The 27,471-nt window shown below is 44.3% G+C and overlaps 1 protein-coding gene across 15 annotated transcripts in view; it reads right to left on the bottom strand.

The window, feature by feature from the left end:
- LOC137647181 (alpha-1-inhibitor 3-like) overlaps positions 1–27,471 on the bottom strand; it is a 221,023-nt gene that overhangs the window by 167,110 nt on the left and 26,442 nt on the right. For 14 of the 15 annotated variants that reach the window (XM_068380480.1, XM_068380484.1, XM_068380470.1 and 11 more), the window contains exons 3-8: positions 27,279–27,471; positions 26,324–26,440; positions 23,153–23,313; positions 19,740–19,836; positions 19,155–19,376; positions 7,644–7,787 (exon numbers count right to left, since the gene is read on the bottom strand). The exon at positions 27,279–27,471 is cut by the window's right edge and continues 46 nt beyond it. In XM_068380480.1, the coding sequence (XP_068236581.1) occupies positions 7,644–7,787; positions 19,155–19,376; positions 19,740–19,836; positions 23,153–23,313; positions 26,324–26,440; positions 27,279–27,471 (934 nt within the window). Of the gene's footprint in view, positions 1–7,643; positions 7,788–19,154; positions 19,377–19,739; positions 19,837–19,891; positions 19,918–23,152; positions 23,314–26,323; positions 26,441–27,278 lie in introns of all 15 variants that reach the window. The other variant, XM_068380471.1, reaches the window with a different exon arrangement.

Genomic DNA, 27,471 nt, shown 5'->3' with positions numbered 1-27,471 from the left:
GGTGGTTTCTGAAAAGGAAAACCATGACACATTGATTTCTCGACTTTGCAACACTCAGAAGAAGGTTTCCGAAATCTAAAATAATTTCTGGTAGTGGTTTCAACACATCCCAGTTTCTATACCGACACCCTATAAGGGTGAGCGAGCTGGGTGTATTCCTGGCATTCCATGCAACTTTTTCTCTGGTATATCTAGCAGTAATTATACCTTAGAAATGGTGCTTTAAGGAGCATTTCATGGAGCGACACAGGTTCAGCCCAGAAAATAATATTTACTGTAATATCAAAAATTTTAAGTAATTTTTATTTTTCCTAACATACTTACCGAGAACTACTTTCTTAGGAGTAACCTGTAATCTCCTCTTTACCGACCAGAGTTTTGTGTAGGGTACCCTCAATCCCGTTTTCTATGGAGGCCTACCCCGGCATTAAAGAATGTGCCCCGAGGGTAGGCTTTGCTCTAGGTCGATGTCCGCTTGGGTCGATATCGCCAGTAAGTTCTATTGATGTAGCACAATACTTGCAAGGGCAGAGGGGCACTCGGGGAAGGAAGGGAGGGCCATTACCCGAAAGTAGTTCTCGGTAAGTATGTTAGGAAAAATAAAAATTACTTAAAATTTTTGATTTGTTCCAACACGAATACTTACCTCGAACTACTTTCTTAGGAGACTTACACTTTAGGAGGCAGGAGTGCTATTCTGACCTACAGACCCAGTAAGCGGAGGCCAAGAGGCCTAGGTATAACGGTACATACTAGAAAACGGACGAGAGGGTAACTACACAAAGAGCTCACGTTAGTGTCTAAGTACTCACCCTTTGAAAAACTTCTTCTGATGTTGCATCCAGTAACGTAGTTGTGAAGAACGTGTTATCCAATGGTACAAGTTGGTAATCTCCGATGAGGATAGGGAACAACTGGGTAGGATGAAAGGAAACGCACCTGTGTCTCCCGGTTGCTATCCGCGATTGAGCCTGGGGCTTTTACCGTTAAACCACTTGGAGGGCGGAGATGACTGATCCAATGGAGAACCCGTCTAAGGACTTCCTCGAGTAGTCCTTGAGGTAATGGGCAGTAAAAGTCGACTGGTTAGACCAAGTACCTGCCCGAAGGATCTGACCCACTGCCATGTTTTTCTCAAAGGCTAAGGACGTGCTCAGACCTCTGATGTCATGAGGTTTGGGGACGCCTGGCACGGCCAGACCTTCTTCCTTGTAGGCCCTGGCAATAACCTGTCTCAACCAGAAGGAAATGGTGTTCTTGGATACTTGTTTCTTAGTAACACCCGTGGAGACGAAGAGGCTCTTGATGCCTGGCCGGAGATGAGCCGTTCTTTCAAGGTATTTTCTAATGGCACGGACAGGGCATAATTTTAAATCCTCAGCATTACCCGTCTTAGGGATGGCTGGTATGGAGAAACCTTCGAATTTAGGATCCCAGACAGCTGGGTTCTGGGTCTTCGCCACAAAAGAAGGAACGAACTTGAAAGATACTTCTTTCCACCCCCTCGAATGAGAGACGTCATAAGACAGCCCATGGATCTCCCCTACTCTCTTAGTGGACGCCAAGGCCAGCAAGAAGACTGCCTTGAGAGTGAGATCCCTGTCTACGATATCTTTCAAAGGTTCAAAGGGGGGGCCACTCAACATCTTCAGGACCTTAGCTAAGTCCCACTGGGGCACCCTACTTGCTTGTGGGGGGCAGGACTGCTCGAAGCTCTTGACAAGCATCGCGATATGCCTAGAGGAACCCAGGTCGATGCCCTTCAGGAGGAAGACTTTGCCCAAGGCGGCCCGTACCCCTTTTATGGCTGGGATTGACATTCCCATTTTGTCTCTGAGATATACCAGAAAATCCGCTATGTCTGGGACCGAGGCATTGAGGGGCTTTATGTGCCTCGAAGCGCACCACTTCGTGAAGGAGGCCCACTTAGCTTGGTAGACCACAGCTGAAGACCTTCTCAGGTATAGCGACATTCTCTTAGCAGTAGCTGATGAATACCCTTCCCTCTTCAGGAGTCGCTCGATAGTCTCCAGGCGTGAAGACGTAGAGACTGTGGGTTGTCGTGGAGCCTGAGAAAATGTGGTTGGTGGAGAAGGTCTGACCTGTCGGGTAGAGGCCACGGAGGTTGACTCGCCAGGTCTTTTAGGTCTGCGAACCACTCTCTCTCCGGCCACCAGGGCGCTACCAAAGTCATCTTTAAGTTTCGGGCCGTCCTTACTCTGTTGAGCACTTGTCTTATCAACATGAAGGGGGGAAAAGCGTACACGTCTAGGTTGTCCCACCTGTGCTGAAAGGCGTCCTCCAAGGCTGCCTTCGGATCTGGTACAGGAGAACAATATACGGGGAGTTGGGCGTTCAGTTTGGTTGCAAAGAGGTCCATCACCAGGGAACCCCAACGTTGGATGATGAGCTTGGCTACTTCTGGGAGGAGGGACCACTCTGTCCCTACTATTTGGCCCACCCTGCTGAGACCGTCGGCCAGCACGTTCTTCTTCCCGGGAATGAACCTTGCTAACAACACAACCTGGTTCGCTTCTGCCCAATCTAGAATCTTTATGGTGAGATCGCACAACTCCCTTGACTTCAAACCTCCTTGCTTCTTTATGTATGCTACTACCGTGGCGTTGTCGCACATCAACGCCACGGTGTTTCCCCTTAGTAGATCTGCGAAGTGTAGGCAAGCCTTCTGGACTGCCTTCAACTCTAGGACATTGATGTGGAGTTCCATTTCCCCGTCCATCCAGGTTCCTCGCGCTGTCTTGTCGAGGAGATGGGCTCCCCAGCCCTGGTTGGAGGCGTCTGTGAACAGTAGTAACTCGGGGGGGTCGTTCGCGAAGGGCATCCCCTTGAGTGAGTTCGACCGGCAATGCCACCATTCCAGGGAGAGCCTCGTGTTTGGTAGAACTGGGATTAGTACTTGTTGCGAGTCCAGTTGGCACCAGAGGTTCTTCAGGTTCCATTGTACGGCTCTGAGTCTGATTCTCCCCTGGGGAACCAGTTTCTCCAACGACACCAGATGCCCTACCAGTCTTTGCCAGTCCTTTGCTCTCCTGGGGCGCCCCGATAGGAACAGGCGAATGATTTCCATGAGATTGTTTATTCTGTCTTCTGAAGGGAAGGCTTTTCCCAGAATGGTATCTAGAGTCATCCCCAAGTAGGTCATTCTGGTGGAGGGGGATAGGTTTGATTTTTCCGGGTTGATCACGATGCCCAGATCCTTGCAAAACTGGAGGAGTCTCATCCCTTGCTCTTTCAAGAGGTCCTTCAAGGAGGAAAGAAGCAACCAGTCGTCCAGGTATCGGATGAGGCGAATGCCTCGTTCGTGAGCCCACACTGAGACAGTCGTGAAGACTCTCGTGAACACCTGGGGCGCTGTTGACAGTCCGAAGCAAAGGGTCTTGAATTGCAGGATCTGGGAACCCCATTTCACCTGGAGAAACTTTCGACTCGAGGGGTGGACCGGAATTTGGAAGTAGGCGTCCTTGAGGTCTATGGTCATCATGTAATCTTCCTCCCTCAAGGACAGTAGGACTGACTTCGGAGTGTCCATTTTGAAGTCTGTCTTCTTTATGAACTTGTTGAGAGCCGACAGATCTATAACCGGCCTCCACCCCCCCGTCGCCTTTTCTACCAGGAACAGTCGACTGTAGAAACCCGGGCCTGGGTGTAGAATTTCTTCCATGGCGCCCTTCTCCAACATGGAGGACACTTCCTCCTGAAGGGCGGTCTTCTTCAACGGGTCCTTGGGGACCAGCCACTCCGCCCGGCTGGCTGGGATTAGAGGGGGTGGTTCTGCTAAGAACGGTAACCTGTAGCCCTCCTTCAGTACGGACACTGTCCAGGGCTTCGCTCCGTGAGCCTTCTATGCTTGCCAAAATAGTCTGAGGCATCCCCCAACCTGAATCTTGGGCAGGGATAGGGGGCCTCTCACTCTATCTCCTTCTGGAGGAGCGGCCTGAACGGCATCTCCTGGAGGCAGAATAACCTGTCCTAAAGGAGGCTGCAGATGCTGGGGCCCCCCTACGGGGGGGCTGAGGTGCTGAGGACCAGGAGGAAGAAGGAGCTTCTCTCCTCGTCGTGCTAGGGGAGGCCTGAGCCGTCGCGGCACTGTCTGAGACTGACCTCTTGTAGGGCGGTCTCCTTGTAGGCGTAGGCCTGGGGGTGCTTAAATCTTTCCTCTTAGACACCTTCTCCATAATGGTTTCCCAAGTCTTTTAAGGGGAACAAGGAGTCACCCCACAAGGGAAGGCTCCTCATGGCCCGCGCCTCCCTGTCTGGGACCTTTCGGGACACCTTAGCCAGGATGGTGTCTCTCTTGCGGAGTACCCAATTCGCTGTCAGGGCGAGAGACTGGTACGTAAGGAACTTTAGGGTCTTGCCCCCGGAGGTAATAAGTTCCCTCAGGAGGTTCTGCTGTTCTGGGTCCGTGGGGTCAAACGTGGCTTGCACCCCTACTAAGGTGGAAGCCCACCAGTCCAGCCAAGAGGAGACGTGCACCAGGTCCCTCGACATTTCTTCCATCATGGCGGCCTCCGATGGAGAAAAACAAACTGGGGCCGAAGAGGCTCTGTCCTCCGAGACGCCCTGACCCAGGATGTCAAGGGAAGGTTCTACTTTGCAGGGGCCTGGTCGACGCCCTTCCGGGGCACAGACCTTGCCCTGAGTCTTGAGCCCCTGGAGTAATTTTGAAGAACTCTGAGTTTTGGGGGCTTCGGCATTACTAGCCACCACTTTGTCTACGTATTCTTGCCCTAGGACAAGATCCCGGGCTAGAGGGAGAGCCAGAGAGGTCTTAGGCTGGGTAGGGGCCTGCATTAACCGTATAAGGCTGGACCTCCAGTAGTCCTCGTCGGTAGCTGCTGGTTCTTCAATTTTATGATGCCTCCTGATAAGGCCAATCACCCTTCTATAGGCCGAGTCCTCCGTCGGGGAACCCTCCCTACCGTCAGCCGAGGCCTCGGCTTCAGCCCGGAGAGCCGGGTCACCGGGCACACCCACCGGACGTCTTGTTCTTGATGCAAGGGGCGCTGCCCTGCCGAGGTACTGGACTTCTTCGGCGGAGGCTTCCGCACCAGGGGCGGGGGTTAGCGCAGGCATCGTCGACCCAGCGAGGACTAGCGTCCGCTCAAGGTCTCTGGGGGACGAGGACGCGGATCCCGTTGGCTGACCCGACAGCGGGAACCGTTCCTTCCGACCCGAGGGCCGCACCAGCTGGGCTGGTTCGGCCAGGCTGCCCGTAAGGAAGCGCGGTTCCCCCCGCTGGGCGGGGTGAACCGGAGGCTTCGCGGTCTTATGCCTGCCTGTAGGGTCCTTCTCGCAAACTTGCCTGCGAGGGTCAAAACCGTGCTTGGAGGGAGGTCTCCTTGGCGAGAACTCCTTGGACCGGTGGTCCGGGGAACAACGTATCTCTGTTTCACGGGGTACGAAGACCCATCGCCATCCGGTGACCTACTCCTTCTGTATTTTCGTCTTGGAGAGAGGGAGCGTTTCCTGCTGTATCTGGAGCGCGATCTTGAACGGGAACGCCTGCTCCTGGACCGCTCCCTCCGACGGCGATGCTTCCTCCTGGCTTCTTCACCCGACGAGTAATACTCCTCCGAAGAGCCCGACGACACTGCACTTACCGTACAGCGGGCGGGAGCGGGGACCGCGGGGGACTTCGTGACTCGTTGCGTGCCCGAGGAAGAAGGCTGTAGGAATTCTTCGGGAACTTCCGTGAGCGGGGTCGGGAACGAGGTTTGACGCCCAACGCCAGGAAACCAGGGATCCAGGCCCTCCTCCATTCGCATAGGGGACCTACCAGGTGTCTTAGGAAGTTTCCACCCGAAGGCATCACTCCCTGCAGAACCTAACTTACCCTGGTTGTCGCCGCCTGCCGAAGACCCTGAAACACAGGCCCACGAAGGGGGCGAAGACCCTGAAACACAGGCCCACGAAGGGGGTGAAGACACAGACACAACGTTACTACCCCACAAGGGGTCATCGGAGGACACGTGCCCCCCGAGCACAAGGGCCGAGTCTCCAGACGCACTGCTGGGCTCTTCACTAGCCCGAGAAGGACCCGCAACTCCCACTGCACATTCACTAGCTTCTTGGGGGAGATCGCTCGGTTCTTTCCCCACGATGGACTTACCTCAGCCCCTACTCTGGGTAGGGGACGGTGAAACAGAAGCCCCGTCGGACCGTTCACTGGGTGACGGTAGCGGCGAAGTAACACTAGCCTTCCTGGGTGAACGTTTCGACGATTTTCTCTTCTTTGTTCCGTAACGCACCCACTGGATATCACTCCAGCCTACACACTCGGGGCACGTATCCGATGACGAACAAACCTTGCCCCTACAGGAGGAGCAAAGGGAGTGAGGGTCCACTTAGAAATGGTGCTTTAAGGAGCATTTCACGGAGCGACACAGGTTCAGCCCAGAAAATAATATTTAATCATAATGTTACATATAAAAGTTATGCATTAAATACTTTTTAGTTACTTGAATCACCATACAGTAAAAACATGAATTATACATGCAGGAGTTACAACAGAGGTAATTTCATAAATCAAGTTTCAATACATAAGAGTACCTTTTAAGGTATATTTCAAATTAAAAGATTTGTAATTCTATTCGATCAAAATATCTTTAACAAGAATATCAAAATCACATACATTACAATGGCAAAATAATCGAAGATGATGTATATGAAAATATAAAAAAGCACAAAACTATGCATTTCCAGATTATGCCCAATTCTTATTTAAAGAAAAAAAGCAAAACATTTATTAAAAATCTAAATACTGTAATTGAAAAGAAGGACCGAAGACATTCTTTGAACTGTTATCTATGTATTTTTCTTAAATATTCTTACATATATTATAGTCTTTTTTTTTTACCAAAAACATTTGTAATCTCATAATGATAACTAAAACACTAATGCTATACAGCTACCATAGATTAACTTTGTAGTATGATCAAACTCCTTAGATAAAACATACCATTCCGCAAAGTGAACACTGACGACTATGTAAACATTAATTCTGAGTACAGTATATAGATGTACTGTATATTGGTTAACTTTATAACAAAAACCACATGTGACAATACAGAACACAAATGAAATCTAATAGCTTATCCACTTCTGACGTAAGATTCATAGAAATCGATGAAAATTTGGCCTTTAAAAATTGGAAGCAATTGTGTTCGAAACGGTTTATGACTTCTTGAATGTCTGTCCGCTCTTTTTACAGCCACATAAAAGGTTGGATTGGTGATCAAACTCTTTCAAATATTTAGGAATCATCACTAGTTACAGAATTCAAGGAGAATAAGGAGGGCTGAACACAAAATGGGCATGTTAATAATCAGTTTCGAGGTCAAATCGAATAATTCACAGCAAAATCAAAATATATATTTCACTCGTAAGATTGATATCAACTTATTTTTCAGTGTGGATAGGACTCTAGGGTATGAAGAAGGAATCCTTCAAAAATCTAGTGTGTAAGGTATTTGTATAAAATTGAAAAGTCAATTCCACTTTGTTTATCCTTCAGGAATAGATAAACGTAGGATCTTCCATAAAAACGTGATTTTCATGATTTGCGTCAATATCAGAAAATGACTTCCCTTAGCCCTTTGTAAATAAAATCATATACTTACATAAATACTTTCGCTGGTATCGGAAGGAACAATGAATTCTATGATACCATCGGATGTTGTGGATATGTTTTTGCAGTCTGAGCCAGCACATACTTCCATTAATTCTTGAGGGGCAGGAGAGCCATCTGGAAATTCCACTCTAACCTGAACAGAAACAATAGCTTATTATAGTTTAATTCATTCAAACGCATATAGAAGATTTACCACCAAATACAGATGAATTTCATAGGTCAATAACATTCATAAGAATTACCTCAAAGAAAAATGGATATATATTGAAGTAAATGTGATGAAAGAAAGTAAAAAAGTAAATTTATATCCTAATTCCTTTTGCTAAACTATTATGAAAAAAATTGATATAAAAACATTAATAAAGATAAGAGAGTTTTATACTCAATTTAATCATTTCTATACTCACTTAAGGTGCATATGGCCTAAATTAACTTACAGACTTGTAAGTTAAACGTTATTCATTTTTTTGTGTAACTACTCATATACACTGGTTCCAATTGTAAACCAAAAACTTCCAAATAGTTATTAAGAATGATAATTGTTATTTATACGTGCGCATATCCTTGAGAGTGGTTGGTTGAAATCAGCAGATGACAAAATTAGCCATAGAAAAAAGTTGATTTCACTTGTATAAAATTCCTCCTCGAATAGGCTGTATATTTTGAAGATATGCGAATAACAAATAACGTAAAAATGGTTTTATTACCTTTGTACTATACTGTATACAGTAAATAAATATAAGTATCTGAGAACTGTGGTGGATAACGGGGGAGGGTGGGCTGTGGCACCCTAGCAGTACCAGCTGAACTCAGTTGAGTCCCTTGTTAGGCTGGGAGGAACGTAGAGAGTAGAGGTCCCCTTTTTTGGTTTTGTTTCATTTGTTGATGTCGGCTAACCCCCAAAATTTGGGGAAGTGCCTTGGTATATGTATGTATCTCAGAACTGTGTACTTCTCACAGTAAACTTTGCCAACTGAACATTACTAGTTATTGGAAATTAACCCTTTTACCACCAGGCTATTTGGAATTTTCCAACCCTTAACCCCCAGGGGTTATTTTTTTTCCAGCACATTTTGCAGTATATTTTTTTCAAATTGCTCTAACATCCTTAATTTTCATCATAGAGAGGTCAGGTTGGTCTCATTCTCTTGGAAAATGCCTGAAGTTTCACAAAAAAATTATAAAAAATATGCAAAAAAAAAAATGTAAATAGCAGTTTTTTGCAAGGACGTACCAGTACGTCGATGGGGGTAAAGAGATGTGTTTTGTGAAACATACCAGTACAACCATTGGGGGTAAAAGGGTTAAACCATTATATCCGATGTTAGTAATACGTGTCCTTTATTACAAGGTTCTACTGTATTGTACTGTATTTCAAACCCCGGAGCACATAGAAAGGCTATGATCAGAATAAACATGGATTGAAAGGGTCGCTATAGCAAATGGTAACAGCAGAATGATACCATGCAGTAGCCTACTTGTAGGAACCCTCTAAGCAATGTGGAATTATTTTTGGTCGCTTCAAAAAACTTTCAGGTTTCGGATAAAGGATTCCAAACCTTTTGTATTCTCTTTCCAAATCGTCCTCAGGGAAGTTTAGGTCTGTTACTTTCCAAATGCAATTCTACACGCTACGACTCAAAGGGGGAATATTTTGCAAGGGAAAGATACAAGTTGCAATTTCTCTCTTGCTTTAGTTAGACAGCTTCTAATCAAGTTACATTTACCGCTATCCTTCTATTCAGGTTCATCTAATAGTCAGCATGATGAAATCCAGGTAGGGATAATTTAAATCATTTCCAACAAAATTTCTGATTTCAATATATACCTGGAATTCGATGGATCTCTCCTCCATTATAGCACCTGTGAGTTATAATCACCTTTTTGGGCTCAAGCCATGGCGTCCTGATGGAAGATTCCTTTTTGGTAGCTTCCTTGGGTATAAGACTACTAAGATATTCCCAGAGAATTTAACCACAGGTTATCACAGAATTCTAACTTCTGGAGCGAGTATCTCAAAGGTTTCCCTTTAAGACATCCTTTGTTTAGTAGCTGACCTACTTAGACGGATTTTCCCTGTGTTACCTTTATCGTTTTGCATCTTCGTTATGTCGTTACCTTCAGCCTCGCCTTCTTCTGGAAAGTTGAGTACAAGGTTCCAGTATTGTTTAATTAAGCTCTGGCCGTAAAGTAAATATTACTTTCCGAGATAATTGCTGTTTTGTGGCAGAGCTGTGCCTCTACCGGACCCGCCATTTTATGGCGTCGTTGTTGTTATGCATGTCTTATTTAGTTAGCCACAACAACGTTTCCGGCCTTATTTACTAATCGAATACATTAGTTTATTTAGTCTTCATAGCTAGGAACTTTTATATCGTGTTTCGACGCTTTTTATCGGTCATCGATTGACCTCATACCAGTCGGCTACTATAGCCCCCAGGCCAAGAGCCTACATACAAGTGTTCATGCATGATTTATTAGTGATCCTAGGCTAAGTTATGAAGATAGTGGCATTATTTTACAATACTTTTGACAGTGATGCAAATGTTTTCGCCTTCAGGGACCATATAGGGGATAGGCTAGTCAGTGACTCTTTCTAGCCTAACCTACTTGTAGGACCCCTATATGCTTCCTTCATCCCCTGCCTTGGCATTCCCTCTAATTAGCCTTGATTCCTTTTCTGAGTAAAGGGATCAATTGTCTAATAGAGTATATATCGCCTCTCTGTCCTCCCTAAGGGAATGAACCTCCCTTAGGGTTGCGTCCGAGAGTGAGGTTAGGCTAGCCCTACCTCTATGGCTAGGATTGTCTATGACTTTCCTGCGATAGCGATATGTCTTCTTCCTTTCCTAGTTCAGGACTTTTAGCCCTGCTCTAGGTTGGGTTAGGAAGGTTTCTCTGTTCCATGCTGAAACTGTACTCATGCACCGTTTTAGCCGATCTGCCTTATCTTAGGTTAGGGAGTGTCCTCCCTTTCCCGAGTGGCCGCTCTGGTACAGAAACCCTTCCTTGGAAGACTTCTCTCTTCTCCCTCCCCACCTATCTCTTGTATAGCCTAGCCTATGCTTAGGTTAGTCTATACCCATCTGTCCCCTGTCCTACAACTCCTCCCTAGGGTGGAGTAGTAGGGCTACCCGAGCTTCCATGTGCAGTCCGCTCTGGTACATATACCTTCATAGTGTCCTATGGGGTTAGTTGCTAGAATAGTTCTGCATATGGGAGTCTCCCCCCCCCCTTTTTTGGGTGTCCCCTAGCCCTCCCTTGGGCTACCTTGCTCCCGGTCCTCAGCGACCCCTGCTCCTGGATGTTAGAGCCTGCCTCTATCATGGGTACACCCTCTCAGGGGAGGGGGGGATGTCCGGAGTCCATGACGGAACTTCCTGCATTCCTTCCCTCCCCCCCTGTCTCTCTCCCTATCCGGGTGCTGGTCTCTTGCCGCCTCTACTGTCGGCAATACCTGCCTCCTACCTTGGTGACTCTCCCTACCTTGCCGCCAGCCCCCCGTGTACCGGGGGACTGCCGACTGCCGCCGGCTACTACCGGTGGCTCTCCTCCTCCTAGCTTGTCGTCCGCTCGCCGGTCGGCCGCCGGAGTGCCGGCATCTACTGCCGGCAACCCGGTACCGCTTTAACCATCCTTATCCCAGTCACCAATCCGGCATCCTCCGACTGCCGGAGCCGCCGCTCCCCTGCCGGCGTGCCGCCGTTGTACCGGCGGCCGCCAACCTGGTATATGACTGACTTTAAACATTGTCTGTCCTAATGCCAGAATCTCTGCTGGAACGAACTCCGGCATGCCGGCGGCTTGCCGGATACCCCCGGAGGCGTCAAGAATACTTGCACCCCCTTCTTCTAGCTATCATATGACAATGATAGCCCTATACCGCAAACAGATAGACTGTTTCTACTATTAAGATCAGTACCTTGGTACTGTTCTGTTAGTGATCATGCTGTCTCTTTGCATTCTTCTAAATTCCAGCATGCTGCGTGCATCTTAGCACGGCTGGTTGCCAGAAGCAGTTACCTTAAAAGGAGGCCTTCTAGCCCCTAGCTTGGGACCGCATGATCTCGGTCCCAATCTTGCCCTTGGGTTTTTTCCACGGAATTCCAATATCCTTTGGAACTCTAAGGAATTATATCCGGTGCCTTCGGTCGCTCGGATTATCCAAGGACCAAGCTTACGGTAACCAGCCGGGCGAGATGCATGGAGTATGTTCTCCTTTACTATTTAAATCTTTATACATCACACCCTTCCTTAAGTTAAAATTAATAATTAATATTAACTTAGTTTAAGAGCCATTCTTATGACTCCCCCATACTCATTTTCTCTTTCTTCCACAGGAGGAGCAGATGAAGTGTGATTTCGCCTTCTGCGCTGTGAAACGCCCGCAGTTTTACGGGCATACGGCTTGCAGGACTCACGCCCCTTGTGCAGACAAGAAAGGGGATTTGAAGTTTTGGAATCCACTGAACTGTACGGTCTGTCAGGCTCACCTAGTTGAAGCCTTCCATAACCCTCCCTCAGCGGAGGTCAGAGACATTTCTCGTGAAAAGCTACGCAAGTGGGTGCGTGGCTTCCAGAAAAATGCCACCGGACCTTACCTGGCCACCGAAGAATTGAGGTCACTTTTGTTCCCTAAGGCCTCCCCTGATTCAGTGATACCCAAAGACGTGATCCCCACTGTCCAAATTACGGTGGAACCTGATGTAGTCATGGCTCAGTCCATGCACGAGTGCCGTTTGGATTCCGAAGATGACGAACAGATTTCGGATGTCTCGGAAGACACGGAGAAAACGCTTATGGCTCAAGGAGCCGAAGATGACGAAGACAAGGTGGAATACACCGAGTCGGAGCAAGAGGTCGCTCCTCCGTCCATCCCCCCTCCTACTCCTACACCGACGGAAGTGTCTATTCCGTCTACCTCCTCGACCCCGGATCCCTCTTCTTCCACTCAAGAATTGATCCGACTGATTAGAGCCGTCATGGACGACAGGTTGAAGGAGAATCAGGAGTCCATCAAGTCCATGATAGGATCCAGAGAACCGAAGAGGATTTCGGTTAAGGATCTCCCCGCTTGCTCACATGCCAACCCGTGGAGGTATGCTGAGCATATGGTTATTGCGACCGGCAGGATCTTCGTCAGTGATAAGATCGGCACGGTCCCTTTGGAAGACGTGGAGTTCTTCCCAAACTTTGAGGCCTACCCGGACTGTTACGTCCGTCTTCGTTCCGAACCTGCCTCGAAGGAAGAGACCGAACCTAAGGAAGAGATAGTGTTCGATCTCGCAAAGGCCCAGGCTATGCTAGCCGCCGCATTCAAGAGTAGAGGCTTTACCTGCTCTAAGCTTCCGGCCCTGAGCAAGAAGCACCCTACTTATGTCGCACCTGAAAGTGCGGTTCTTCCATTCTTGGAAAAGGCCTTAGCTGCATGCCTTAAAGCTGCGGATGAAGGGAAACCCTGCCCTGCATTGGAGGAGTGCAGACCCTTCTCCATAGTGACCCCCCCTGACGCTCGACACTGGAAAGATGTCCAACATACTTTCGTCGTGGGAAGGCTCGATCCTGACGTCGCCGGACGTCAGTTTAATGAAGACCTCCCTAAGCTCAACGATCACCTCCTTCGTCGGGAACAAGATACGAAGGAGAGGCTTGCAGCATCCCTATCTCATCAAGTCCAACTCGAAGTTATGGCCTGTGACACCAGAGTACCAGACCACTACATGGTACTCTCCAAATCCCACTTGTTGACCGTAATGAAGGACTTGTACCACTTCATAAAGGCTCGAAGAGCCTGTCGTGAATTCGTGTTTGCTGGTGCCACCGTGAAACACGAACCCCGGAGGCTGATTTCCTCCAACATCTGGGGAAAACACCTCTTTCCTTCTGACCTTGTGAAGGAAATCATTGACAGAGCCGCCACGGAGAATAGGAACCTTCTCCACAAGTGGGGCATGTCCAGAAAAAGGAAACCCTCTCAGGACGACGGACCTCAACCTAAGAGGAAATCCCAAAAGCAAAAACCCCAGCAACGTCAACAAAGACGTCAGCTTCCGGGACCCGCTACCTCCCAAGTGGTTGCCCAACCACAACAGACCTTTCAATTGGTCCCCCAACCGGTGTTGTCACAGTCACCGGTCTTCACCCCTGCCTTCGAGCAACAGTCAACTACCTTTCGTGCCAAAGGTAGAGGCTCATACAGGGGTGCAAGCAAAGACGCCTCTCGCCGTCCCTCCAGAGGCAGAGGAGGAAAGGGAGCTAGCGGCCGAGGCAGCAAGCCCTCGGGACACCAGAAGCAATGAAGTGCTTCCGGTGGGAGGAAGACTCCGCCAATTCCAGGATCGTTGGACCTTCGATCCCTGGGCGCACAGCATCGTCAAGAAGGGTCTAGGCTGGAGTTGGACTCAACCACCCCCAATCTTCCAGCAATTCTTCCAACAATCAACCCCCCTTCTGGAAGAATATGTTCTAGACCTCTTGAACAAGAAGGTGATAAGGAAGGTAAAGTCCACCAGGTTCCAAGGGAGACTGTTTTGTGTCCCCAAGAAGGACTCAGACAAACTCAGAGTCATTCTGGACTTATCCCCCCTCAACAAGTTCATAGCGAACGACAAATTCAAGATGCTGACGCTTCAACAAATAAGGACCCTTCTGCCTCGAGGTTCCTACACGGTCTCCATAGACCTGGCGGATGCCTACTGGCATGTTCCAATGAACCATCACGCTTCCTCCTACCTAGGATTTCGACTCCAAAGGAAAAGCTACGCCTTCCGGGCCATGCCCTTCGGCCTCAACGTGGCCCCTCGGATCTTCACAAAACTGGCGGATGCCATAGTACAACAACTCCGCCTACGAAACGTCCAGGTGATGGCCTACCTCGACGACTGGCTAGTCTGGGCTCCATCGCCCGAAGATTGTGCAAAATCTTGCAACGAAGTCACCCAGTACCTAGAACACCTGGGATTCAAGATCAACGAGAAAAAATCTCGCCTCTCTCCAGCTCAGAAGTTTCAGTGGTTGGGAATCCACTGGAACCTTCAGTCACACCGCCTTTCCATCCCCCAGAAGAAAAGGAAGGAAATAGCAGGGTCTGTCAAGCGACTACTGAAATCCAAACGCATTTCAAGACGACAGCAGGAACGAGTTCTAGGCTCTCTACAGTTCGCCTCAGTGACAAACCCAGTGCTTCGCGCACAGCTAAAGGATGCCGCGGGAGTCTGGAGACGTTCAGCATCCATCGCTCGAAGAGACCTCAAGAGACGGCTTCCAAACAGACTGCGACGTCTCCTAAAGCCGTGGTCGGAAGAAAAGGCCCTGAAAAGGTCCATTCCTCTCCAACACCCTCCTCCATCACTCAACATCCACACGGATGCTTCACTGGAAGGCTGGGGAGGTCACTCCCACCAAAAACAGGCTCAAGGCACCTGGTCTCCCCTGTTCAAGACGTTCCACATAAACATCTTGGAGGCCATGGCGGTCCTTCTAACACTGAAGAAGTTATCCCCGCCGCCCTCGATCCACATCCGTCTAACCCTAGACAACTCGGTGGTAGTTCGTTGTCTCAATCGCCAAGGCTCAAGATCGCCCCAGATAAATCAGGTGCTTCTCCCAATCTTCCGTCTGGCAGAGAAGAAGAAGTGGCACCTGTCTGCAGTTCACCTACAAGGATTCCGCAACGTGACAGCGGATGCTCTATCTCGGACAAACCCGATAGAGTCGGAATGGTCTCTAGACGCAAGATCGTTCTCCTTCATCTCTCACCAAGTCCCAGAACTTCAGATAGATCTCTTTGCAACGAGCGACAACAATCAACTTCCTCGGTATGTGGCCCCGTACGAGGACCCCAAAGCAGAAGCAGTGGATGCCATGTCACTGGACTGGAACAGATGGTCCAAGATCTACCTGTTCCCCCCCACCAACCTTCTGTTGAAAGTCCTCTCCAAACTGAGAACCTTCAAAGGGACAGCGGCCCTAGTGGCTCCCAAGTGGCCCCGGAGCAACTGGTACCCCCCTGGTCCTGGAGCTGCAGCCCAAGCTGATCCCTCTCCCGGGCCCAGTTCTCTCTCAACAAGTACAGAAGTCGACTGTCTTCGCTTCATCATCGAAAATCAAGGACCTTCATCTCATGATTTTCTCTCCCTAGCCGCAAAGAAGAGGTTTGGGATCTCGAAGAAAAGTCTGGACTTCCTAGAGGAATACAAGACCGAATCCACGAGACGGCAATATGAATCATCCTGGAGGAAATGGGTCTCCTTTGTCAAGACAAAAAAATCCTAAAGAAATCACGATTGATTTCTGCATGTCCTTCTTTATTCACCTTCATGGACAGGGATTAGCAGCCAATACGATATCAACCTGCAAATCAGCCTTGACTAGACCAATTCTATATGCTTTCCAAATTGATCTGTCCAACGACATCTTCAACAAACTACCGAAAGCATGTGCTCGCCTACGCCCAGCACCCCCACCGAAACCGATCTCCTGGTCACTAGACAAGGTACTCCATTTCGCCTCCAACTTGGACAATGATTCATGCCCTCTCAAGGATCTGACTCAGAAAGTTATATTTCTATTTGCTCTCGCTTCAGGAGCTCGAGTCAGCGAAATAGTGGCATTATCAAGAGAAGAAGGACACATCCTGTTTACCGATACAGGAGAAGTTACCCTCTCCCCTGATCCGACGTTTCTCGCCAAAAATGAATTACCCACCAAAAGATGGGGCCCTTGGAGAATATGCCCCCTGAAGGAGGATGCCTCTCTATGTCCAGTAGAGAGCCTCAAGGTCTATCTTTGCAGAACTTCAAACTTTGGTGGAGGCCAACTCTTCAAAGGAGAAACATCGGGCAGCGACCTGTCACTGAAACAATTAAGAGCGAAAATCACCTACTTCATTCGCAGAGTGGATCCGAACAGTACACCCGCTGGTCATGATCCTAGAAAAGTGGCATCATCTCTGAATTTCTTTCAGAGCATGGACTTTGAAAGCCTTAAAAACTTCACGGGCTGGAAGTCCTCGCGAGTTTTCTTTAAACATTATGCGAAACAAGTGCACGAAGTCAAACATTTTGTGGTAGCCACAGGTAGTGTTATGAAACCTGCACCTAACTCTGCGTAGAACAGTGAGTTACTTGGGACTCTAACTCTTCGGGTGCCTATGTTGACCCTCGAGCGATTCATAGTGATGTCGAAAAACACTTAGTGCTTTTATAACTGTTCTTATCCCAGGTGAAATGTCATAGTGTCACACAAGTGCCGCATGCCCTGAGCATGATGTGTTTTTAATCAAAGACTTGCGTTCCTCGACAACGAGTACCTACTAATAATCTTGAAATTCCTTTTCAGATTCAAGAGCAAGCCTTTATTTCTATGTACATTATAATTACTGTAAATGAACTTTACTTATTGCTATAAATTAATCAATTTCTGCATTTGTGAAATAAAATTTCTATTTTATTACTTGTGCGTCTCAATCAGCTCCTACTTACTATGAAATACATACCTGTCATAGTTTTATTTATTCCCCCTTTTCCTTATGGTTATGAAGAAATTAAGATGCTTAATCTTAATTTATATTCACTCTGATTATGTAAGGTTCCAACATGAATACTTACTTTTGATACCAGGGAGATGAACTCAATGCACAGTGCCCAACCACCACTGGTCTAATTTCAGAATGTTCCTATACAAATACCAAACATTTAGCTTCATCTCTAAGTTCTTCAAGTTCTTCTATCAGGATGAATAGCCCTTCAATACCACTTTGACGTTGGCATAGCCCATGGGAACTTCACTGCCAAGGGGGGCAGGATGCTTCTTCCCTATGGTTCTTTATCAAAGATTACTATGCTGTTTTGTCAATGCCTTGGCACTTACTACTAGGGGAAAATCTACCACGATACATTGATTCTCTGGTACTCTTCCATCAGGACGCCATGGCTTGAGCCCAAAAAACTGATTTTGAGCGAAGCGAAAAATCTATTTTTGGGTGAGATAGCCATGGCGTCCTGATGGACCCTCCCTACTACTTCGTCCAGTTTTTGTTCCCACCCTGTGCTACTGTATCATGGTGATGGGCAGCAACTGGCTTCAGGATGAAGACGGGCGTGACGTCATTTGAGCAATGGCGCCCGTTTGTTTACGTCTCGAGTATCAGTAGTAGCCACGAGTGAGATTGGCTGTGGAGCGGCTCCCAGCTATTCTCAGCCCTTACACACCGAAGCATTAACTCTGTTCGGGGTGAAGATAGCTATGTGGCGCGTTCAGACATGCGTCCCCTGTTGATATACGATGTCTTAAAGGGAAACCTTTGAGATACTCGCTCCAGAAGTTAGAATTCTGTGATAACCTGTGGTTAAATTCTCTGGGAATATCTTAGTAGTCTTATACCCAAGGAAGCTACCAAAAAGGAACCTTCCATCAGGACGCCATGGCTATCTCACCCAAAAATAGATTTTTCGCTTCGCTCAAAATCCGTTTTGTCAACTTATAACGATCTCACTGGGATAGCAGGAAATGAATACTGATCTCACTGGGTTACTGTGGCCCGAATACTGATCTCAGTGGGTTAGTGGAGCCTGAATACAGTGCTGCTCTCACTGGGTTGCTGGGTCCTGGATACAGTACTGATCTCACTGGGTTGCTGGGGCCCAAATATAATACTGATCTCACTGGGTTGATGGGGCCCGAATATAGTACTGATCTCACTGGGCTAGTGAGGCGCGAATACAGATTTCACTGGGTTAGTGGGGTCCAAGTACTGACCTCACCGGGTTACTGTGGCCCAAATACTGATCTCACCAGGTTAGTGGGGCCCAAATACTCATCTCACTGGGTTGGCAGGGCCCAAATACTATTCTCACCAGGTTAGTGGGGCCCAAAATCCGATTTCACTGGGCTAGAGGGGCCCAAATACTGATTTCACAATGTTAGTGGGACCCAAAATCCGATTTCACTGGGTTAGAGGGGCCCAAATGCTGATTTCACTAGGTTAGTGGGACCCAAAATCCTATCTCACTGGGTTAGTGGGGCCCAAATACCGACCTCACTGGGTTAGTGGGGCCCAAATACCGATCGACTGATTTCACTGGGTTAGTGGGGCCCAAATACCGATCTCACTGGGTTAGTGGAGCCCGACCACAGGAATCCTGCAGCAACCAGGGTCTGACACCCCATGAATATCCATAGTTGTATAGAATGGGGTGCACTGGTTATTTCTGATGTTGAAGCAGGGACCCTCTTTCAAAGATATCAGCATAGTGAATTCCAGGTAAGTATTGGAATAAAGTGATTGTTACAAATTGCATACCAATTTTAGTACAGCAATTGAATCAATTACTACAAATGATTATGGGGCATTAAACCAATTGACGGACAGACTTATGGAGTTTATGCCTCGTGTCGTGGCATAAACTTATAGGCCTCTAGTAGAATAATGGCTTCTGGTACTACATAAAAACATTAACATTATATCATGTAAGTGTCTGCTTAGCATAAAAACTTGTACCTTTCCAGTAAATGGTAAATTTGGCTTTATGTAAACTTCTTTGCCAACAGGTTGGAATGTCAGAGCAGTTCGTTTTATGGCAATCTCAGATGTAGCAACAAACTCTTCCCCAGTACCGTCTTCAGTGATTGTAGCTGTGGTTGATAACCTATAAGCACTATGGTATCGATCATTCACACCGACATCTTCAGAGAGTAAAGTTATGTCCTTACATCCTGATATCTGTAACAGGAAAAATACCACTTTAATTTACATCTATATCAATTAGATTTTATTCAATGAGAAAAGATATTTTCACAATTAATTACAAGACATAACTGACGACAGATAAAAATTCCATTTTAGTAGCTGTCATTGCATAACCTTTATCATCCATATGCACTATCAATCCTTCCATTTATAAGAGTTATATATTAGCACACTGTAGATCTCGAGTTATTCGTAAATATTTTCAAGTAATTCAATAAAACTAAATCATTATCATCATCTCCTCCTATGCCTATCGGCACAAAGGGATTCAATTAGACTTTGTAACATACTTCATTGACTAAAACTCTTTGAAATAAAAGACTAGTAATTTCATACCTTTTCTTGCACGCTGTGCTTGACTTCGCTACCTCGCAATCCTCCGTTATTAACTTGCAAGGTCAAATTACCTTTTACAGGCTGTCCATATGTATACCTGTTAAAGAATAAGAAAGCTAATCCTCTGTTATCAACTTGCAATGTCAAATTACCCTTTACAGGCTGTCCATATGTATACCTGTTACAGAATAAGAAAGCTTAACCCTTTTACCCCCAAAGGACGTACTGGTACGTTTCACAAAACTCATCCCTTTACCCCCATGGACGTACCGGTACGTCCTTGCAAAAAAATGCTATAAAATTTTTTTTTTTTCATATTTTTGATAATTTTTTGAAAAAATTCAGGCATTTTCCAAGAGAATGAGACCAACTTGACCTCTCTATGACAAAAATCAAGGCTGTTAGAGCAATTTAAAAAAAATATACTGCAAAATGTGCTGGGGAAAAAATAACCCCTTGGGGGTTAAGGGTTGGAAATTTCCAAAGAGCCTGGGGGTAAAAGGGTTAATACAAAATTAACAAAACTTGAAAGCTACAAGCAGTTTCCAATCTTTCCCTGAAAAATAAAAGTACACAGAAGTTATCAAATCCTTTTCATAGTTTGAGATTTGATGGTATCATTATAATTTCCATTTCTGGGGCAGCCTGTGAAAAGTCCTTCTTTGTACCTTTTCTAATATAAATCTTCCAAATATACTAGAGAAAGATAAAAGCATGGAATGCAGAGGTTACAACCCTCGCGCGAACACCTTGTAGGTGTCGTATATTTAACAAGGGCGTGCGAAAACCACTATTCACAGGCTGTCTTCCATTTAGATAATCCCTTCATCAATGGGGAGGGCCGTGACAGGCCCTAGAGAACACAGTTGGACTACCCCACCGACACCTACCACGCGCACTCTCTAGGACATCCTTCTGTTTTGGACTTGCCAGCTCAGTCGGTAGTGTTTTGATAAGGGTTTTTTATCATTATAATTTCCATTTTAACATCATTTCTCATGGTGTGTGCCCACTTTGGAGAGCACAATAGTGAACAACAAATTTTACAAGTACTTTATATTTTTCATGGTTATTCAACCTTGAGTCCTTTCAAATAGGGCAATGTATTCAGCAGAGCTGAAAAGGCTGTTGAAGTCGTTAACGAGGTAGTTAACAACAGGTGGAAGGAGTAGCCGTGACCATCTGCCTGTCACCGACGCTTCACTTTTGACCTTTCACGCAGAACTGAAAGAGGTCATTGAGGTGGGAAGTTCAACTTTAAAGATAGGAAGATTCATTAACTGGTGGGTCAGAAGTCCCACTAGAATCGAATCGCTTGGTTATTTTTCTTCCCTGGAAATGCTATTATAGTATGCTATCTACCGTCGAATTTCTACTATAGTATGGTATCTACCACAAAGTATGTTATCTACCGTCAATGTTAATCCTCCTGTTTGATGAGGATTATCAAACAGATTACTTACCACCAGTATGTTATCCTCATTGGACTTTAATGATAGTTTAATAGTATTTATTGGAAGGACAACATGGATGCATAATTATAAGCAGTTTGTAGGTTGGGTTAGGTTGGGTTGAGTTAGATTAGATTAGATTAGATTAGATTAGATTAGGTTAGGTTAGGTTAGGTTAGGTTAGGTTATCAAGTCGGTAGTGATCCTCCTTATTAGAGGCGGATTAGCAAGTAGACCGTATTCTTAGGGACTGATGGTAGGTATCATACTATAGTCAGAGAGGGGTGGTAGATAGCATACTATAATAGCACCGTCAAGTCTATCTAATCCTTTATGGAAGCACAGAGGACTCAAGCCATCCCCTATCGGTCCAACAAGGAGACAAATCCTGGCCTGTGTAAGAAGATTGTTTGTGGTGGCCGATGTGGTAACATCCCTGACTGGTGAATGCCAGACTGGGGTTCGAGTCCAAAGAGTTGCTTTGGTCACTGCAACCTCACCATCCTTGTGAGCTAATGAGGGGGGGGAAGCCAATAGGTCTATCTGCTGAGTTATCAGCAGCCATTGCCTGGCCCTCCTTGGTCCTAGCTTGGGTGGAAAGGGTGCTTGGGCACTGATCATATGTATATATGGTCACTCTAGGGCATTGTCCTGCTTGATAGGGCAACGTCACTGTCCCTTGCCTCTGCCATTAATGAGCGCCCCTTAAACCTTTAAACATGGTTAAAGAAGGTCTTCTTTCCCCAAAAAGGGGGAGAAGTGTAGAATGAAACACAGTCCCTGGCATAAGATGATCCATGGGTATAGATTCTGCTATCCTCCCATCGAAAGGAATATGGAGGGGATACTTCTTTAGACTCTAAAGAGATGAGCTCAGAAGTGTACACCTGTAGGTAAAAGGCTCTAAAGGTTATTTCATCATCATCTCCTCCTATGCCTATGGCCGCAAAGGGCCTCGTAAAGGTTATTTAGCATAACCAAACTCGGCAGCACACTTTTTCTTCTACCCACCATCTTTTTCAATTATTACGGAGCCATTGTCACAATGCAGTTAACTTTACAGTGCAGCACAAAATGTCGATAATGAAAAAGAGAAATCCCAACTTGACAAAAAACATGCAGTCACAATTTTATAATAAAAAATTCCCAAGATTAGTGTTGCTGGGAGAGTTAAAGAGTTAGGCTCAGACAGGGGGATTTCAAGCTAATATGATAAAAATATTGACATAAAAAGGCTTGTGAACACTGTCCTGGTGGCATTCGGGTATGTGTACTAATCTTGTTAGTACTTTTCCATAAAAAAATGTGCTTGAGGGGAATTTCTTACTCGCAGACCAATAAAAAGCTCACATACCAATTTGAAATTTCATTAATGAACTGCTTGTATTCCGAGTTATTTCTGAACCTAGGTATTACTGTAAAGTCTCTTGGGCATTGTCTTGAGCATTAACAAATATAACACTGGAGAAGGCTTAGCCCTCCTTACTCCACAAAGAACGGGAGGCCACAATCTACATTTAGCAAAAATTGATGGATGCAAACAGTTACAAAAGCACAATGCATATATGGATCTACCACCAGTTAGCCATTAACTAAAAGAACATCCACCCTCCCCTCCATCCCATACAAATTCTTGCTTCGTTTCATTATTAACACGAAGTCCAAGTATCAAACAAAAAGAGTGCGAGAAAATTGAACAGACAAGTAGAACTCAACAGTATGCATATAATCATTGTGAACAAAGAAAAAGTGGAGTCTTTGACAGAAGAGCGAGCGCGACGACCAACACGCGTTCACCACCTCAATCAATTATTTCAATGGCTGCTCCAACTCTGTTAAAGACATGCCCTATTTCAAGGGAAGAAAGTTTTGCATATGCATAATAACAAAGTCTACCTATGATATATCACTTACATCTTACTTAAATATACATTCCTGACAAATTTAAAGTACTGTACTTACTTTGCGCAAACATTGAGCACAAATGACGTATCTGTACCAAGGATGTATTTGGGGTTAGTAATCTTGACTTCAAATCTTGGAAGCACATATTCCTTTATTTCAAACACTTGGGAAACTGTATTTGAACCATCATGTGGCTGAACGGATATTCTGTATTTACCCTGAAATAAAAAAAAAAAATTAATTTCTGTAGAATACTGTTGCCTACACCACAACCATATCAATCAAACATGTGCCTCATAATCTTGTCCAAAACATTCTCAGGTTCAACAGTTTTTTTTTGTCCAGCAGAAAGAGGAAGTGACGTAATGCATGCACCGAATCCTCGTGTAAACCTCATTCATCTTCCTAACTTTAAAAGTTACAGTGTATTAAGAGTCCTGTTTTGCTACCAGCCCCAAGTGTGTACTTTACAGCAGCAAGTCTTGTTTTGCTACTGGTCCCAAATGTGTATTTTACAAAGTCCTCTTTTGCTACCACCCCAAATGTGTATTTTACAAAGTCCTGTTTTGCTACCGGCCCCAAATATGTAATTTACAGCAGGAAGTCCTCTTTTGCTACCGGCCCCAAATATGTATTTTACAGCAGGAAGTCCTCTTTTGCTACCGGCCCCAAATGTGTATTTTACAGCAGGAAGTCCTCTTTTGCTACCGGCCCCAAATGTGTATTTTACAGCAGGAAGTCCTCTTTTGCTACCGGCCCCAAATGTGTACTTTACAGCAGGAAGTCCTCTTTTGCTACCAGCCCCAAATGTGTATTTTACAGCAGGAAGTCCTCTTTTGCTACCGGCCCCAAATGTGTATTTTACAGCAGGAAGTCCTCTTTTGCTACCGGCCCCAAATGTGTATTTTACAGCAGGAAGTCCTCTTTTGCTACCAGCCCCAAATGTGTACTTTACAGCAGGAAGTCCTCTTTTGCTACCAGCCCCTAATATGTATTTTACAGCAGGAAGTCCTGTTTTGCTACCAGCCCTGAAAGTGTACTTTACTACAGGAAGTCCTGTTTTGCTACCAGCCCTGAATGTGTTTATTTCACAGCAGGATTCCTATTCAAGTGATAATTTTGGAATAATTTTCTCACATATTTCAACCTCTCCTCATTTTATCTCTATCAAAGTGATAGGAAAATATCACTGTACATTCTATATAGATACAGTATACTGTTTAACTGGTACCTGTCAGTCACCCGTATGGTCCTGGATCACCAGCTTCATTAGATGGTCACCTTTTGCAATTTCACTTTCATACCATAACCTCCCAATATACTAAAACATAACATACATGTGACAATAGTACAAAATAGTTCACAGGACAAAAATTGTAATGAAATAAAGGCTCTATTTGCATGTGGTTTTATCAGAAAATTATTTACATAAATACTATATAAATGAATTGATGTCAAACATTTAATAAAAGACAAATATTGAAAAAAAGGTCATACACCAGAGTAAGATAAATCCTGAAATCAAAAAGACATTAAAGAAAGCAATAATGATAAAAAAAATCTCACAAAATTAACGGCAGATAATTGAAACAAAACACGAAACTTACAACAGAATATCGCAAAAGAGGCATGTAAATAACCGCTAAAAAAAAAATAACCGCAAGAAAAAAAATAACCACAAAAAACTAAAATAACCACAGAAAAATAAATAAAATAACCACAGAAAAAAAATAAAATAACTGCAGGAAAAACTAAAATAACAGCAGAAAAGACTATAAACTGCAGCAAAAACTAAAAACCGCAGAAAAAAACTAAAAACCGCAGAAAAAACTAAAAACCGCAGAAAAAACTAAAAACCGCAGAAAAAACTAAAATAACTACAGAAAAAACTAAAATAACTGCAGAAAAAACTAAAATACCCACAGGAAAAACTAAAATAACCACAGAAAAAACTAAAATAACCACAGAAAAAAACTAAAATAACTGCAGAATAACCGCTGAATAAAACTAAAATAACCACTTTAAAAACAAAAATAACTTCAGAAAAAACTAAAACAATGGAAAAAGAAACAAATAACGGCAAAAAAATAAAATAGCAGCAAAGAAAAAATAAAACAGCAAAAAAAACTAAAATAACGGCAGAAAATACTAAAATAGCAAAAAAAAAACCAATATAGCAGCAGAAAAAAAAATAAAATAGAAAAAAACTAAAATAACAGCAGAAAAAAAACTAAAATAGAAAAAACTAAAATAACAGCAGAAAAACTAAAATAACAGCAGAAAAAAAACTAAAATAGCAAAAAAAACTAAAATAATAGCAGAAAAACTAAAATAACACCAGAAAAAACACTAAAATAACATCAGAAAAAACACTAAAATAACAGATGAAAAAACTAAAATAGCAGAAAAAACTATAACAACAGCAGAAAAAACTAAAATAGCAGAAAAAACTATAACAACAGCAGAAAAAACTAAAATAGCAGAAAAAACTATAACAACAGCAGAAAAAAACTAAAATAGCAGAAAAAACTATAACAACAGCAGAAAAAACTAAAATAACTGCAGAAAAAAACTAAACTGCAGAAAAAAAAAGTAAAATAACCTAGAAAAAACTAAAATAACCACAGAAAATCACCATACTCCAACAAAAAGAAACTATGTACCTTCTCACACAGTCTGTAATTCACAGTTCATCCAGTAGATCAGCGAGACATGAATTGGTTTTACTTCAACTGGGAGAGTTCTCCAAACACCTACAGTCAATTCTTTTTAGCGAGGCAGATTTGCACCGACTCGCATGGGTCCCCTTTCATCTCGGAAAAGTTTCCTGATCGCTGATTGGTTGGAAAAGATGACTCTAACCAATCAGCGATCAGGAAACTTTTCCGAGCTAAAAGGGCACCCCAGTGAGTCAGTCCAAATGAGCCTCATTAAAAAAAAAAATTGAGTATAGTACAGTTAGATCTTTCCATTAAATAGTTTGTATTCTACATGCATACACATATATAAAGTGTATCAACCTTTCAAGAAAATAAAACCAAAATGATACGCAATTTTTGAAAATGTAGTTTTCACTACGGTACACTAAAAGGAGATACTGCATCTATAAAATACAAGCAGAAAAATGATCACACGTCCCTTGCCTCTACAGTATCATACCTTTATAATGGACCCAAAACACCACAAGTGGATGGAAAGGTTGAAATGAAGAAAGGACTTAAAAATTACCTCCTCGGGCTCATCTGATAGTTTGAAGGACAGGTGTACTAGTCCAGATTCGTTTTCCACATTATTCCACTGAACAATTCGGCTTCCGGATGGAGTTTCAACCCATATCAGTGGATACTGCAACAATTAAAAGAGTTTTACATCATTTAAACACATTTCCAGACGCAAGACTAATTTAACCCTTTTACACCCAAAGGACGTACTGGTACGTTTCACAAAACTCATCCCTTTACCCCCATCGACATACCGGTACGTCCTTGCAAAAAAGTGCTATTTAAATTTTTTTTTGCATATTTTTGATAATTTTTTGAGAAACTTCACGCATTTTCCAAGAGAATGAGACCAACCTGACTTCTCTATGACGAAAATTAAGGCTGTTAGAGCAATTTAAAAAAAATAATACTGCAAAATGTGCTTGAAAAAAAATAACCCCTGGGGTTAAGGTTTGGAAATTTCCAAATAGCCTGGGGGTAAAAGGGTTAAGTACTGTATGTATAATACATAAATATATTACACTATAGGGCTAAGCAATACAACTGTAACAAAATCCTTTAATTCAAAAAATTACATCTCTTATCTATTTCAAAGTCTAATCAGTTGTTACCAGTCACAAGAGCAATTTTGGTAATATTTTTAACCCACGAGAATCTTCTCCGATAATCCTTTTTACAGACACAAATTAAAACCAGTTGAGCAATATAAATGACATAATATGATTTCCTTGGATTTAAAAAATATCAATGGGAATTGCTGGTTTAGCCCACCCTCCCGAAAAATCTGTGCTTCGCTTAGCCCTCTCAAAAAAATTTCTTCTTCAGTTACATTCCTCTCTCCCTGAAAAGCTAATAACTCCCATGTCATGAGACTTGCCATCTGATAAAAATTTCAATGCTTATCCACCAAACCAAAATTATAACCTCCTTGACTAATGTCATGAAGACAACCACATCCTTACCTTCTCCGTAGAAACTTTAAGAAAAGGACCCTCCAGAGTCAGGACCCTAAACTGAACTTCTTGGCTTGGTTTGTAAATGAATTTGTCCGTCTGAATAAAAGTTTTTGAGGTTTTTGTTGCAAATGAAATATCTTTCTCATATTCTACAGAAGTCCCTTCTAATACCCCACTGACAAAAAGAGAGCCTGTGCGT

This window comes from Palaemon carinicauda, chromosome 9, assembly GCF_036898095.1.
Source record: "Palaemon carinicauda isolate YSFRI2023 chromosome 9, ASM3689809v2, whole genome shotgun sequence".
In the NCBI taxonomy this organism is placed as follows: Eukaryota; Metazoa; Arthropoda; class Malacostraca; order Decapoda; family Palaemonidae; genus Palaemon; species Palaemon carinicauda.
The sequence above is the reverse complement of the archived record's forward strand: the minus strand, read 5'-3'. Positions and strand labels throughout refer to the sequence as shown.